Raw genomic sequence first — 14,856 nt, forward strand, 5'->3', positions numbered from 1 at the left:
ATCTTATAATTAATATTGTGGCGCGAGCTATAAACAGCCCGTTCAACATTGTGATCATGGCGGCGAACATGTAGCTTCAGTTTTTAAACTCGTGGGGCTGAGAAGAGTTTGTGAATGTCCTGCGCATCCTGAAGAGGCTGCTACTTCCGGTAATACATCACACAATTTGTCCTCGTGTGTTTATCAGTGCACATATCAGTGCACACATGTGATGCGATCAAGCAAAATCAGTCGGAACTCGGCAATATTAAATTTTCAGTTTCTTATAGAATAGTATTTAGCATTTACAAAGCTGCATTTTGCAGAAAACTCCATTGAAATTGAACAACCAGTTCCAAAGATATGACCAATTAAAGAGTTTCCAAAACAATAGGAAACAAAAGGAAATATATCCTTTGTTTGGCTATATCTCAAAATCAATGTTTCCGAGTTCCGACTGATTTTGCTTGATCGCATCACATATCTCAATATCCTTCGGTTGAGAAGGATATCGATGTACGATGTTTATAGTGAGCAAGTTTCCGGGCAATTTCTGACCGGATAGAAAATTAGAATTTATACGTACAGACCGTACATATCTGCTCCTTTTATTTATACGCTGATAGAGTTTTATGCATGTGATAGATATTTGAACGATCAGTTCGTTTTTACCGTATGTTTGTCATACACTATCTCAGGTTAAAAAAATAGGTCCGAAAGAGTCAAGATTCTATGTATCATGTTTATAGATTAGCCTGCAGATGTCATGTACATCATAAACATAAATAGCAGAGTCACACGTCAAAACCTTTCACCCAGCGATAAAAAAAAATACTTGATCACAGCTATGGCCGGGGATGTTGATGTGAGTTGATCATGTCCGAATTTTGAAAAACAAAACCTGTTCATTCATGATCTTAAATACTTTAAACAAGAAGAACAGTATTTATGGTATAAGAGACCCATGCATCAACAAAATCATTGGTATGGTATCTAGTTTAAACACGGAGATTGGGCATGTGAAGAAACTCATGCCCCAAATCCAATATGCCTACAGTTACATTCATAGAATCTGAGTACAAATATCATACTCTACAACTAAGGATGAAATCTTGAGCAATGATTGGAAACTACGAGTGAAAAATGTCACATTATGCATGTGACACAGGCCTACATGTATTAGATTATTTGAACGATGAGTTCCGTTTTCACCCTAGGGCTTAACTGGCCGTATGTTTTTACACTATCCCAGGCTTTTCAAAAAGTAGGTCCAAAAGATCCAAGATTCTATTTATAGATAGGCCTACAGATGTCAAGTACATCATAGACATTGTGGCAGAGTCGGACGTCAAAACCTTTCACCTAGTGATAAAAATACTCTAAATTGATTACATGAATGTTTAAATGTGCTTCATGATGCAGTCATGTCTACAGTAGAATTCATCTCGACCTTTGCAGGACTTAAACCCCATTAAAAGCTATTAAACCAAGATAACACTCATTGAAGCAGCTCAACTGATTAAATCAGATCTTCTCTGGTTGCGTACAAGTGTCTGTTTTCAATGTGCGACATCGCAATAAAGCTGGTATTACAGCTTCAGTTGGGTAACTGATTATAAAGGAAACGAAAGGAAACAATGGTATGTGTACCATTGTTCACGAAATGACACAAAGAACTGCTTTTTGTTAACCAGCATTCTTCAAAATGAGCAACATAATGATTGTTGACTTAACACAGTTTGGAAATAATTTCTTCATATTTTTGGTGTTATCTGTCGTTTACATATCCTTCCTAAAACACAAAAGTACGACCCTCTCCAAACATCTAAATTAGCTAAAAATTTAGGACATGTTACAAAACTTTATTTTCTAGAACCTATTTAGAATAATTTAAATGTAGCTTTTACCGTTTTTTTTGTGGCATCCTTCAGAAGTGAGCGGTCCGATACCAATATTTTCGGTCAAATCTCCATTCAATTAACACGGGGAGTTGGCTAGCTATGCCTTGCCCTCACTCATATTTTTACAAAAGTACGACCATTTCTGAACATCTAACCTAGCTGTAATTTTAGGTCATGTTAGAGAAATATATTTGCTAGAAGTTTTGGAGAATAAATAAAATATTGGCTGGTTATTTTCACACAGTGATGTTAACTAGGCAAGTGTCCATTCTCCCAACATACATCATTTGTTGAGGTCACACGTCAATGGTGAGAGCACTGTGTATTGTGTATAGGAAAACGGACAGTAACTGCAGTATGTCTGAATTTTGAAAACTTCTGTGCTCTTGGTCCATACCTGTACCTATACTGAACTTCAAAAAGTGACACAAGTGATCACATCGAAGGCGTAAAAAGTTTATATTGTTTATATATTACCTAAGAGAAGGATATGTCATTAAACTTGTTAGCAGGTAGGCCTATATTGTCTATTTGCTGTGAGAAATTTTGGCAAAAAAAACCCATACTCGGGGAAAAGAGCAGTATTTACAAAGTTGAAGGCCCATTGAAATACACATGGCTTTCGGCTAAACCACTAGCAGGCTATGGTAATACATCAAAGACACTACAAACAAAATGTGTGAAAATGTGAATTTAGATGATTTTTCGATCCTCCGGATGAGCAAATCATTGAATAGGCCTCAACAGAATCATTGGTTTAATTCCTGGCATAGTTGGGGACTTGACTGGTCAACATTTGAACGGTTCATGAGGGGTCATCTCTATTAAACTCGAAATGCGCCCAAAAGCAGACATCCCTATAAACCAATTATGGGTAATGGTTTAAAACAATGTATTTCAAATTTATACTGTGGTCTATTAACAGGTGTATATACCAAATCGGAATATTTGTTGCCCATTATTCCCTTTTTGTATTGATCAGTTTACGAAATTATCATACAACTTCCAAACAAAATTATAAAAGGGCACATGATGCATAAAATGTGCCAAATTCCATTGTTAGTCTCGCCCTAGAATATGTAGAACGTAGGTTCTGGTGCACTAGGTTCTGTGGCCTGTGATTCAACGATGCCTCTCAAGGGTTTTCAAAGTTACACAGAACTGAATTTTTTTGCACGGTCACCTGAAATTGTGCCAAAATATGTAACCTGAAGGCATGGCAAAGATGTACATGTACTTCTATCAACTATGGAAGTATACTATAAATGCTTTTTCATTGCCAATATCAGTAAAAACGGTCAACCCCATTATAAGGCCCTTTACTGTTAACCGCCCGCGTCCAATATTGAAAATTGCTAAATATTTAATTATTTTATTTTTATTTTGGATTTTCTCCTTTAAAATAACTTTTAATGACTTTTACTTGCTACTTTCCAACATGAATCATATCAACAATAATGATGAATAAACAAACAGCATAACTGTACCTTATACTATGTGTAAAAGTAAGCATATTGATAAAATAATTAAATGCCGACTCCTGTCAAAACGGGTTGATAATTGGTTGTGATAACTAATACTAAATAAAGAAAATAATAGATAATTAATAATTAATAATTAAAAGTCACCTCGTCCTATTTTTAAAATCATGAACAGTAAACTCAAAATCAATTGAAAGATTCACCAACAGCCCGGTGCCATCTTCTCAATAAGTAGGTTTACTCGCCTCTGGTTCTCATCTTTTCTTCTTTCTCCTCAGACTCCAACCAAAGTTGTTGTTTTTTGATTGCTCACATTTATATTTTTCTCATCTTGGTCTGTATTTTTGTAATACGGTACTCAATTCAGCCTTTGACTGCGATGTATTTGTTAATAAAACCTAAACCTAAAGCATTCCAAAGGCTAAGATTTTTTGAAAAATCTTAAAAAAGCATCTGACAAATCCCAAGAAATTTGGATCATTTTTTCGGCATCCTCAACACTGGCCTCCAAAGTTGTCCACTATTTTTATGCAATTTAAAAGACACATTCCCTCCAAATTTCCCTGTAACGTGGTTCCCGAGTTCCCTACTTTTTGGGGTTATTTTATTGATATATTAATAAAATATTCAAACTCGTGTTTTTGTCTCCATACAGATGGCATCGTTTAGCATTAAGTGTCAATGGTACAAAAGCAACAGTCACAGTGGATTGTAATAGAATAGAAACATTAAATTTAAAAAGAGCAATACCAGCAGATATGTCTACGGATGGAATGTTAATATTTGGAGATCAACCAATAGTAACCGGTAGAACGATACAAGGTTTTACGGTAGGTGTTATAATTTCTTCGTCACTTGTATCCATTTGTTGTTGTTTCCTTCTTCTTCGTGTTCTCTTTTCTCTTCCAATCAATCTCCCACGGTTGTTTAATGTGATCATTTATTAAATTTTCTAAAAAACAAAATTATTTCATTATCAACAATATGGACAATACCAACAGCTATCTCTTTAATACATGCATATATTTTTAGCTATTTCTAAAATTTTGCGTTTTCATCTTGAAAAACTTATTAATCTTTTTCTGCTTTTTATGGTAATATTTATTCCAGAAACTGCATGTGTTAAAATTGAGGGCGCTATTTACATTTATTCTTAATTTAATTTAGCCAAATAATAAAATTTATTCCTTACATTTCGTGATAAACAGTTTTTTGAAAATGTTCCTTGTTATTTGTTACTCTTTTTATGTTTTTGTAATGCATGATGAAAACACTGTTTAAGAGAAATAGCGCCATCATTGTTCACCTTTCTTAAAAATGACGTAGTTTTACAACCCTGTCATCAAACAACCGTTCTCCACCACCATCTATTCCTCCATCCTTTTCGTTTTCCATTTCTGCTTCTTCGTAAATACACAAATTAAAAACAACGTGTCGATAATACATTTACTTGCCTCTACAAAACTTAATGTGGAAGACACACAGTACGTCCATATGTAGCTAAATCACATTTTACATACGGTTACTTTACAGAAGCATTGGATGCGAGAGGTCCCGGGTTCAATTCCCCGCAGGACCAGAAAAATCATATCCGCTTTCCTCGTGGTCCATCTGGTAAAGGCGGGGCAGATGATCCGTGATAAAAGACCTCGTTACAGTCGGTTCCTATCTGGGTAAAGCCCCGATTGTTACATTTGCCTGTCCTGTAAAAATGCCCGTCCAGCTATCTATGGCTTGGTGGCCCCCTTCGCCAGGTCACTTGTGCCTGGCCGAAGTTTCGGCAGCGTCATCTCCTAGATTTGAGCTGTCAAAGTCTAGATACTCAAGATATGCTTCACAGCTTGACTTAAAACAAATTACCGGTGCATAACATAACATGATTATTCAATGTTGCTAATTTTATGACAATATTAATAAAAAAAAACATAATGTTGATATCAATTTAAGACATTTATCGTAATGGTCGGAAACGTAAGTCACACATTGCTGACATTGGCCGTATATTATACCAACGTGTAGGCCTAAGCAACAAATAACAACACCACCATTGTTTTAATATCAAATAAGACGGCGAATGGTTGTGGAAATGGGTGTGTGCGTGTCCTAAAACCACCTTATGGAATATACCTACATTGAAAGTACACCAAACGTGCAGAATTAAAAGGTCAAACGTACATGCCAAAGTATGTCAAATTTGAGTCATTGTAGTCTTTCGGATATTAGCTTACCTAATCACATTTTATTTTAATCATATCTGTTTTAATTACCGTTAATTACGACACATGTGAGCAATTGTGTATGCACACCATACGTTAATTATTAGTCTTGGTGATGGCAATTTGTCACAGTATGATCATCCTTTACCAGAGAGTGTTGGTCTAACACATGGTGATTTCTTTGTGTTGCAAAATCAATTTTAAAACCGGAAAGAACAAGTAATGTCCGTGTTTGAAGACATAGACAAGAAAGACTCAATGTCTATCAGTCACCTCGTGCCTATTGTGATCCAGCAATTGATCATATACCCCACGTATTGGGCGGTAAATTGATTTCATTTAAAACAGTCCTTCCAAATGCGCATTACACAGAAGTTACGACGCCTTTGCACAACATTTAAGTTACAAACCTCAACTTATTTTGCTGACCATGGTTGCCTCGGGAGCACTCACTATGTACCACAGTGGCCTCATCCCAATGCCATTGTTCAATAACCTTAATTAAACACCCATACTGCAAAATTTGACCTCAAGTTGCAGAGTATGAATTTTTGTACCCAAATTTGGTAAGGTCATTAAATGAATGTACAAATGTATTGGGGTTAAAGAATTGTGCCCTGATAGATGAGCGAAGAGAGAAGAACAATCTAGTCGTGATAATTTAATTAGATTAACAATTTATAATCAATACATTCCTGTTCTCTGTCTCCTCCTGTCCTACCCTAGGACGAGGTGACTGGAATAAATTTCAGTGAGTGACACTGATAGACATTGAATCTTTCATGTCTTCAAGCATAGACATTGCTTGATGCTTCAAACCACATTACAATTAACTTTCACAGCCAGTATCAGCCATATCAGCATCCCTAGTTTCGTATTCAACCAGGAAATTCAGCAGTTTTGTTCTAGAAAACCTCCAGCAGTTTCTTTCCTTCGACAAAGGCAACTATTGGTTTCATATTGCAGAGAACTACTACTTTAGTAGCTATTTTGTCTTCAATTGGATAATCAATGGAAGGTTTCATTGTCAGCTTTAATCGTCCAATACCCAGCAAACGCTAATGTTCTTTTAACGTTTATTCAAAACGTTTTAATAACATTTAAATGTCGTTTATATAAAGATCATGAATACGTTTTTAAAACGCTATTGTAAAATATTTTGGGCAAACATAATATTTTGTCTACAGTTAAATTTTTTTTAAAAACATTCTGTTAGAATGTTTTGCATCACTTTTATGAAATGTTTTATGAATGTTATTAAAACGTTTGTATACCCGTTAGGCCCCTAACAGTCAATTTTGAGTTTCCCGTCACATAATTTCTGAAAACAAGTGAGGTAACTTTTTCATTATTCATTATTTTCTGCCTTTCATTATATGACCAACACGCATGTAAAATGTGTTATTATTTGCCGCTCACTCACTTGAAGATGGATGTTTAGCCCAAATGAGATTCAAAAGTGTATTAAAAAGAGTCTGCAAGGTTGACAGCAAAATGCATGTTTTAATTTTGATTTTCCACCAAAAATAAAGGGATATTCATAATTTTTTTTGCAAATATAATCAGTTTTTATCGGTATTTTTTGGAAAATCACAATAATGAATTTAAGTGAGGGTCAGAAAATGAAGTGAGGGCGGGTGACAGGAAACTCAAAATCAACTTTCCTTGGCCTTATATGCCCTGACATTGAAACCTTTTCTGTATTACATTGTGTTTGCTGGGCGTTCTCCCCATAGAGGCTTATTCTTGGATATAACACCATGCACCAAATAAATAAGTTAACTTATTTATTGCTTATGTTCAGTATTCCTTTACTCCATAGGACATTCAAAATTCGATTTGCCCCCGCATATCATACATCACACCTAATTAAAATCAATCCATGAGTAAAAGTCAAGGTCATTTAACTAAAGAGAACACAGCAGGTGATAAAATCGAGCCGCTCTCCTTTAATTATCACCTGAAATTCGACACTGCCTTGTTAAGTGTCAGAGCTATTCGAAAAGAGAAGGGGGACCATCCCCGGTTCTGATATCTGCAATCAATCCTAGGTTACAGGATCGGGGATTGTGCATAGGTAAAAAAAAAAGCTGTGCACGTTAAGCCCGTGCGACAATACTCAATTTGAGGTATGCACGTATATAGGAAGAAGAAATTTGAAAATAAATCATTAAAATGAAAATAAAAACCTCGCCAAACCCTAGACAAAACCGTGCCATTGTACTGAAGAAGTTCCAGTGTTGCCGAGTGTTACGTAACATTTATGCGGAAAATCGGTGACCTGGATATTAATCACGGATACAAATTATATAATAATACATTCATAATTACTATATCGGTACCACACAAGGATGAGCTATGTTTGTTGTTTTGATATTTGATACAATGGAGACCCCTATATTTAACTTACTGTATTATGTTACACGTCAACTTACACCTTAAATTTATAAAGAGGTTGCGATTCCAGACGCCGTGATTCTACATGTACGCCCGTCCGTCTATCCATTCAAAATCATTCTCCTGTATCGAAGCAAGGTCGCGTATTTAGCTAGTTTGGACGATTTTGCCCGTACAGAAATGAACGTGGAGACAACGTTGAAAATGCACACAATCGATCCATTTAACAATATATTCAAGATAACCAAGGATAATGAACATACGAAGGAATGTGATTCTTTTTGTTTTTGTAAGAAATCATAATATTAACAGTGAGGTGTAAAATTACGATACGAATTCATTCATGCGCGCGGTTTATATTAATTATTATACGTATAGATTGTCCATTGAAATGCGTTTATATAAAAATAGAGATTGCGATTTGCCTTTTTGATACAAACGCACGGTAAATACGCAATGTCTACGTTGAAATTTACATTTTGTACGACCTCACGACGGTTCATGCAACGCGACTAACTTTTACCACGAGAAAGTCTCTTTGAAAATAAATGATGTATGAAGTGGTCCTTAATCTACCAACATATTTGGGTTCACTCAATGGGCTTTTTATAATGCTTTTCTGAGGTTGCATTTTTTTTGGAAAAAAATTTCACCCACCTAAAATGATAAAAAACAAAACAAAACAAAATACAACAACAACAACAAAAAGTTGACCCACCTAACTGTGAATATAATGATGCATAAAAATAACAACGAAACACGGCCAAATAGTTGGTGTTATCCATGTTAGTATTGTGTCTTGTTTTGTCTTGTTTTGTGACTTTTAATTTAATTTTCTTTTCATGCTTTCATTATACAGGGAGTAATACAACAGCTACTTATAATCCCAGACCCAAATGCTGCAGACAGACTATGTCAAGATTATGTTCCCGATTGTGACGAACCAGAAACTCATTTGGTAGAAAGAATACTAGTAAGTGTAAATGGGTTTTTTTTTTCTTGATACAATAAAACTCGTATGTCTAGAGATATATGTATCGTACAGGATGATGCTTCTTTCAATAAGCTTGTCCTGTCTGTAACTTCATTAGGGCCGATTAGTTAGCATATTCAGCAGATGGGTATTATTTTCATACAAATCAAAGTGTGCGTTTGATTGAAAACAGAAAACAAGTCCACGAGATCACATTATTTATGCACATACCGGTTTACCAAAAAAAGAAGAGGCTAAGTACACCTAATTTATTAATAGACTTCTTATTCAATGTAAAATACAAACCTGTAAAACAGTTCGGTAAAATATAGGCAAAATGTCCAATTGTCCATGTAATATTTATTTTACATACAACGATTACGGAACTCTATTTTACGTACTTCGTCCCTGGGCAGGAATAAGTGCATTAATTTTTCACTGTGACTTAAAAAAAAAAAAAGGTTGCAGTAACAAAACATCAAAATTAATTTAACAATCTTTTCATTTTTGAAGGGACACAAACCTAGAAATTGCTCAAAAACATTTTGACCTTTTATAACTGTTACCTCTTTGCCAAATAGGTCGCAGTGAAAATGCACTGGCCAGGGCCGATGTGCTGCATAATTGTTATTATTTTCCTCTGACGGTGTTGCCATCACTTGATATGTAAAAAGTTACTGGTCAGAATAAAGTGTATGGTTGGTACATTAACAATGTACATGTATGTCAATTTGCACATTTTCCCATGACTGGAAATGGGTATGTATTGCCTTGAACTGGTGTTTGATACATGCTAATATTTAAAGGAACACCCTGCTAACTTGTGGAATTTCTACTTATAAATACTAGTAGTCGATTGCATGTGCGACTTTGATATATACATGTATATACTACAGGATTCCTATTGCTCCTCCAGAGGTACCAGCTACTTTATTGGTACTCTAAAATATCCAGGTGGGTACTCTATGGAGCACACACATCGGAATTACATGTACAGTACACACACCAGTACTTGATTGGCACTGCATTGGTACTCTAGATTAGCCACACAGTAACTGGGCAGCTGTGAATCTCTGGGGTCGGCGGCAATAGGAATCTGGTTGTGTATTGATGTTCGCACTTGTTAGTTGTTTAAGCATTCACCATGCACATACTTGCACACCATAATCTGATTATGCTCAAATGCAATTTTATTAATCATGCATGGATTGGATTATAGGATCTGCTAAAGAGATAGGAAACGAAAGGAATGTATACGCCTTTAAACTTGTCAGTAGGTTTCTGACAATTTACAGAACAAAATGCGTTAGATTTTATTCTAAAAACCTGCTAATAACCCATGCTGTTAAATGGCAACGTGTCTGAAAGAAAGCGTGTTTAGAGTCAAACCTTTCGTTTCCAGATCTCGTCTTCGTCCAAATCTTCATCAAAGATATTATGTAGGAATTGATATGTGCTTAATGTAGTCAGCGGTATTGCGAGACACGCATCTAATTTTCACAGTTTCCTAATACATCGTGGATTGAATGTTGTCTTTTAGCACTCTCGTTTAAAGCGAGAACAACAGGAATATGGCGACCTCTTAGCTGGCTCTGGGAGTGGTGACTATGATTACACAACATTTTTAGCTACGGAGGTATAAACTTAAAGCATGATTAAATGGTCAAAATTAAAACCATCTTTTCTCTCTTCGGAATGGAACAAACCTAAATAGAAAAGGAAAACCCCAGCTAGAACTGGAACAACCCCACCTTGGATGGATTGACACCTTCCATAATGATATTTACCAGAACCATCGTAGAATAGTGTCAACTGCATATTTAGCCATCCAGGTATACAAGATTGTCAGCATGATATAGTGGGTGAAACCCCATGTAGACCAAGAAAAGAAACATACCCGAATTGAATTAACCCCACCTTAGACGGAATGAGGAATCCTACCTTGTCCAGGAAAACCCTACTCGTAAATAACCAACCTCACTTGGAAAGAATGGAAGCCTACCTGTTACGAAACTCTTTGTATTCATAATACAACCTTAATCAGGAATTCACCCCGTAAAAGTCTCTGATTTAGTTTTTGTAGCTACCGAGGTATAAACTTAGACCAAGCATGATCAACTGATTAAAGGAATCAGCTTAACTTTCACCGGAATAATCCTAAATAGAAACGGAACAACGCCAACTAAAACAAGAGCGACTCCCACCGCGGAGGCCTTCCATAATGATATTTACCAGAACCATCGTAGAATAGTGTCAACTGCATATTTAGCCATCCAGGTAATCAGGTATTCAAGATTGTCAACATTATTAGTGGGTGAAAAATTGTTCATCAGAAACCCCATGTAGACTCGGAAAAAATATACCCCGTATTGAATTAACACCAGCTTAGACGGAATGAGGAATCCTACCTTGTCCAGGAAAACCCTACCCGTAAATAACCAACCTCACTTGGAAGGAATGGAAGCCTACCTGAAACACGTTGTATTCATAATACAACAACCTTGATCAGGAATTCACTCCGTAAAAGTTTTAGTTTTTGTAGCTACCGAGGTATAAACTTAGACCAAGCATGATCAACCGATTAAAGGAATCATCTTAACTTTCACCGGAATTAAATAACCCGAAATAGAAAAGGAACAACCCCAGCTAGAACTGGAACGACCCCCACCTTGCAAGGATTGGCACCATCCATGACACTGATGATATTTACCAAAACCATCGTAGATATTTAGTCATGCAGCCTGTATACAAGATTGTCAGTATGATAGTGGACGAGCTTTGAATCATCAAAACCCCCATCTAGACCAAGAAACAACAAGCCTAAAATTGATTTAACCCTACCTTACCTAGTCTAGGAAAGCCCTACCCGTAAATGAACCAACCAAGCTTGGACGGAATGGAAGCCTACCTTTTAGTATTAAGACACAATTCGTATTCATAATACTTTCCTTGTTTATGTAGAACATATATCAACCACAGATTTAGATACACCTGGGTATAACATGGCATGATGCAGGTGGAGCTTGGAGACCCAATTTCGTGATTGTTTTATGTATCCACCACCATGTATAATAATGCAAGTGATGCATGGATCATGGATCGATATGAAAAAGAGCCACCTTGACTCCTTTGACACTTCCAATAATATTTATCAGAATCAATGTAGAGCAGTGTCAAATGCATTATTGAGTCATGTAGGTATACAAGATTGTGAGCATGATGAGTGGATGAAAATTGAATCATCGAAAATCCTCATCTGGACAAAAAACCCTCATTGATTGAATCAACCTCACCTTGGACAGAATGAACCAACCCTTTCCGGAAATGAACCAACCCACGTGGACGAAATAGAAGTCTATCTATTAAGAAGCACTTCGCAGTCATAATACTTTCCTTATTTATGTAGAACATACACCAACTACAGCTTTAGATCCTTGGCATGACTATTCAGGACAAATGGAGCGTGGAGACCGTTTTTGTTGTGTGTTTCCAACACCTTTGTATAATAGTGAGAGTGATCGACATGAAAAAAAACCCGGAGTCTTTGTTTATGATCGTTCCTTCAGCCCAACATTATTTGGAATTTACCCCTCCAAAGATTTTGCTGTAGGTTTTTGTATCTACGGAGGTATAAACTTAGACCAACTCTCTGCGGAATGGAACAATCCTAAATAGTAATAAGGAACATCCTAGCTATATAGGCTTATAGAACTTGAACGACACACCCCCTTTGACACTTTCGAGGATATTTACCACTGTAGAGTGTCAAGTGCGTATAGCCATGCAGGTACATGTATACAAGAAATGGTCAGCATGAGTGGGTAAAAATATCATCAGAAACCCCATCTAGACGAAGAAGAATACTCTACCCAGAAATTGTGCTTGGCAGCACAGATGAGCCACTGATTCCATTTCCAGGCACATGACCTTGAGTTGCGGACTATGATTTTTCAACCCAAAGCATTCAAAGGTCATTCAAAGAATGTAGAAACATGAGGTTAAAGGACTGCGTACTGACAGATGAGCATGTTGGAGAGAGATCCTAGTGTCTGTTATTGACAACGTGTTAGCGGCAGTAAAAAAGTAAAGCGGAAGGAGTCGAACCTGTACATTACAGGACCGAGTGCCCATCTCTCTTTAGTTATCGATTAGGCCAGACTCCACCGTGAAATGTTGGGGATTTGCCACACCTCCTCACAGCGAGTCTGTTACCTTGCCAGCATTTAAGAATGCCGGTACCCATTTATACACCTGGGTGGAGGAGTAATCGACAATTCCATAAATGAAACTCTGGGAGACTTTAAATGACCCATTGTACCAAAGCCGTAGCAAAAAATGTATTACCTATGGAGGATTAACCGGTTGCTGGTCAGAATGGAATTTCACTCAGTTTTGTGAAGCATGCCACTCGCTCGTTTTATCGTGCAATAAGTCGTAATGTCAATGTAGTTGGTCTTTGCCTTCAAGTTTTAGGCGTTCCTGATGTTGTAATCCTGTTTTATTGTTTTATGTTTAGTATAAACCCTTTATGAATAACCAGTAATTACCAGATCGATTTATCGTTTTTTATGTCCCTTTTCCCGCAAGAGCCTGTCAAAATATTGTGTTTCCTCACTCAGTCACTGTAAAATATATTTGAACAATGCATCTTTGTTATTCGTTAGTCTTGTCAGAATGCTTCAGGTTTCCACATTATTAATTTATGTGATGATCAGATACATTAATTTTGGGGAATACTATAGTATTAGCTAGACTCTAGCTTCAGACGTTTGCTGTATTTCTATGTGGGAACTGTCGATATTCGAAAAGCATGTTTTAGTATTGTTGTTTCTTTGCGCCAAGCGTACGTTATAGGTCTGACCCCACGGTCATCCTGGTAAGTTGTTAACATCCGGGTTATATGCCGTTTAAAACAAACAAAACGTAAATGCCGATGTTGTAATTGTTTTGTTTGGGTTTTGCCCCGCGCTGTTTCAACGGCTCCTGACCGGAAGTGATGTAGCGGTATATTCAAAAATTGTTTTCACCTATTGCTATGGTAGTTAATCCGATTATTACGTAACTTCGGCAGCGTATAGTAGGCACAAATGCATTATTTTACTGTCATGTTACATTATTGATTAAATCGTGCAATGTTATTGAAGCATTTCGTAATGTGTTATGTACAATATTGTCCTACCGTCCTGGACAAAAAACCCCAAAACAAAACAATTCCACATTTTTCATTAGATAAAGCATTACTTTGGTTGTAATGTCTGCGTTCACCTGTTAATTGTTTTCCCGTTCTTCCTTCGATTGACTGGAATGTGATTGACACCCATGTGACCTGCTACAAACGAAATGAGTATAAAGTTGGTAGTTTTGAGACATCCTTGCTGACTGAGTTGATGTGTATGCCGCGCACCTGAACAAGTAGTACGTCCTTCATGTACATGTATGATACATACTCCTCGCTTCAACAGGTGCGTGTGGAAACAAAGAACACCAACCCAGTAGCCGGGGTATTTCAAAACAACCAACTTGCGACTTTATGCTCATTTCGTACTCGTAGTAGTAGTTCACATAATTGGTTTGCCTTAAGTAGAATCTCCTCCATTTAGGTGAATGTTTGCAAGTTGTTTTCTCTACTCTACTATAGATTAATTATTACAGTATGATCATTTACACCGAATGTGTTTTTTCTTTGAATGACACCACTAATTTTAACATGATAATAATAAATACAATGTTTAACGACCAGTCTATACTGTCAAAAATGTTTAAACATTCTTTTAAAATGGCCCAATTTTATTGTGCTTTTTGCTTGTAAATTTTGACCCAAAACATGGAAATATTAGAGTGACTTACCTTTCACTAACGTCGCAAATTCCGTCTTCATTCGAAGCATTGGCTGTTGAGATCATACGGCC

The 14,856-nt window shown here is 36.5% G+C and overlaps 1 protein-coding gene across 3 annotated transcripts in view; it reads left to right on the forward strand.

Annotated features, from left to right (window-relative positions):
- The window catches only part of LOC140166495 (uncharacterized), an 82,551-nt gene that overhangs the window by 19,085 nt on the left and 48,610 nt on the right, over nucleotides 1–14,856 (forward strand). For all 3 annotated transcript variants that reach the window (XM_072189975.1, XM_072189974.1, XM_072189976.1), the window contains exons 3-4: nucleotides 4,017–4,191; nucleotides 8,834–8,947. In XM_072189975.1, the coding sequence (XP_072046076.1) occupies nucleotides 4,120–4,191; nucleotides 8,834–8,947 (186 nt within the window). In that variant the 5' untranslated portion in view covers nucleotides 4,017–4,119. The remainder of the gene's footprint in view (nucleotides 1–4,016; nucleotides 4,192–8,833; nucleotides 8,948–14,856) is intronic.

Source organism: Amphiura filiformis, chromosome 12, assembly GCF_039555335.1.
Source record: "Amphiura filiformis chromosome 12, Afil_fr2py, whole genome shotgun sequence".
In the NCBI taxonomy this organism is placed as follows: domain Eukaryota; kingdom Metazoa; phylum Echinodermata; class Ophiuroidea; order Amphilepidida; family Amphiuridae; genus Amphiura; species Amphiura filiformis.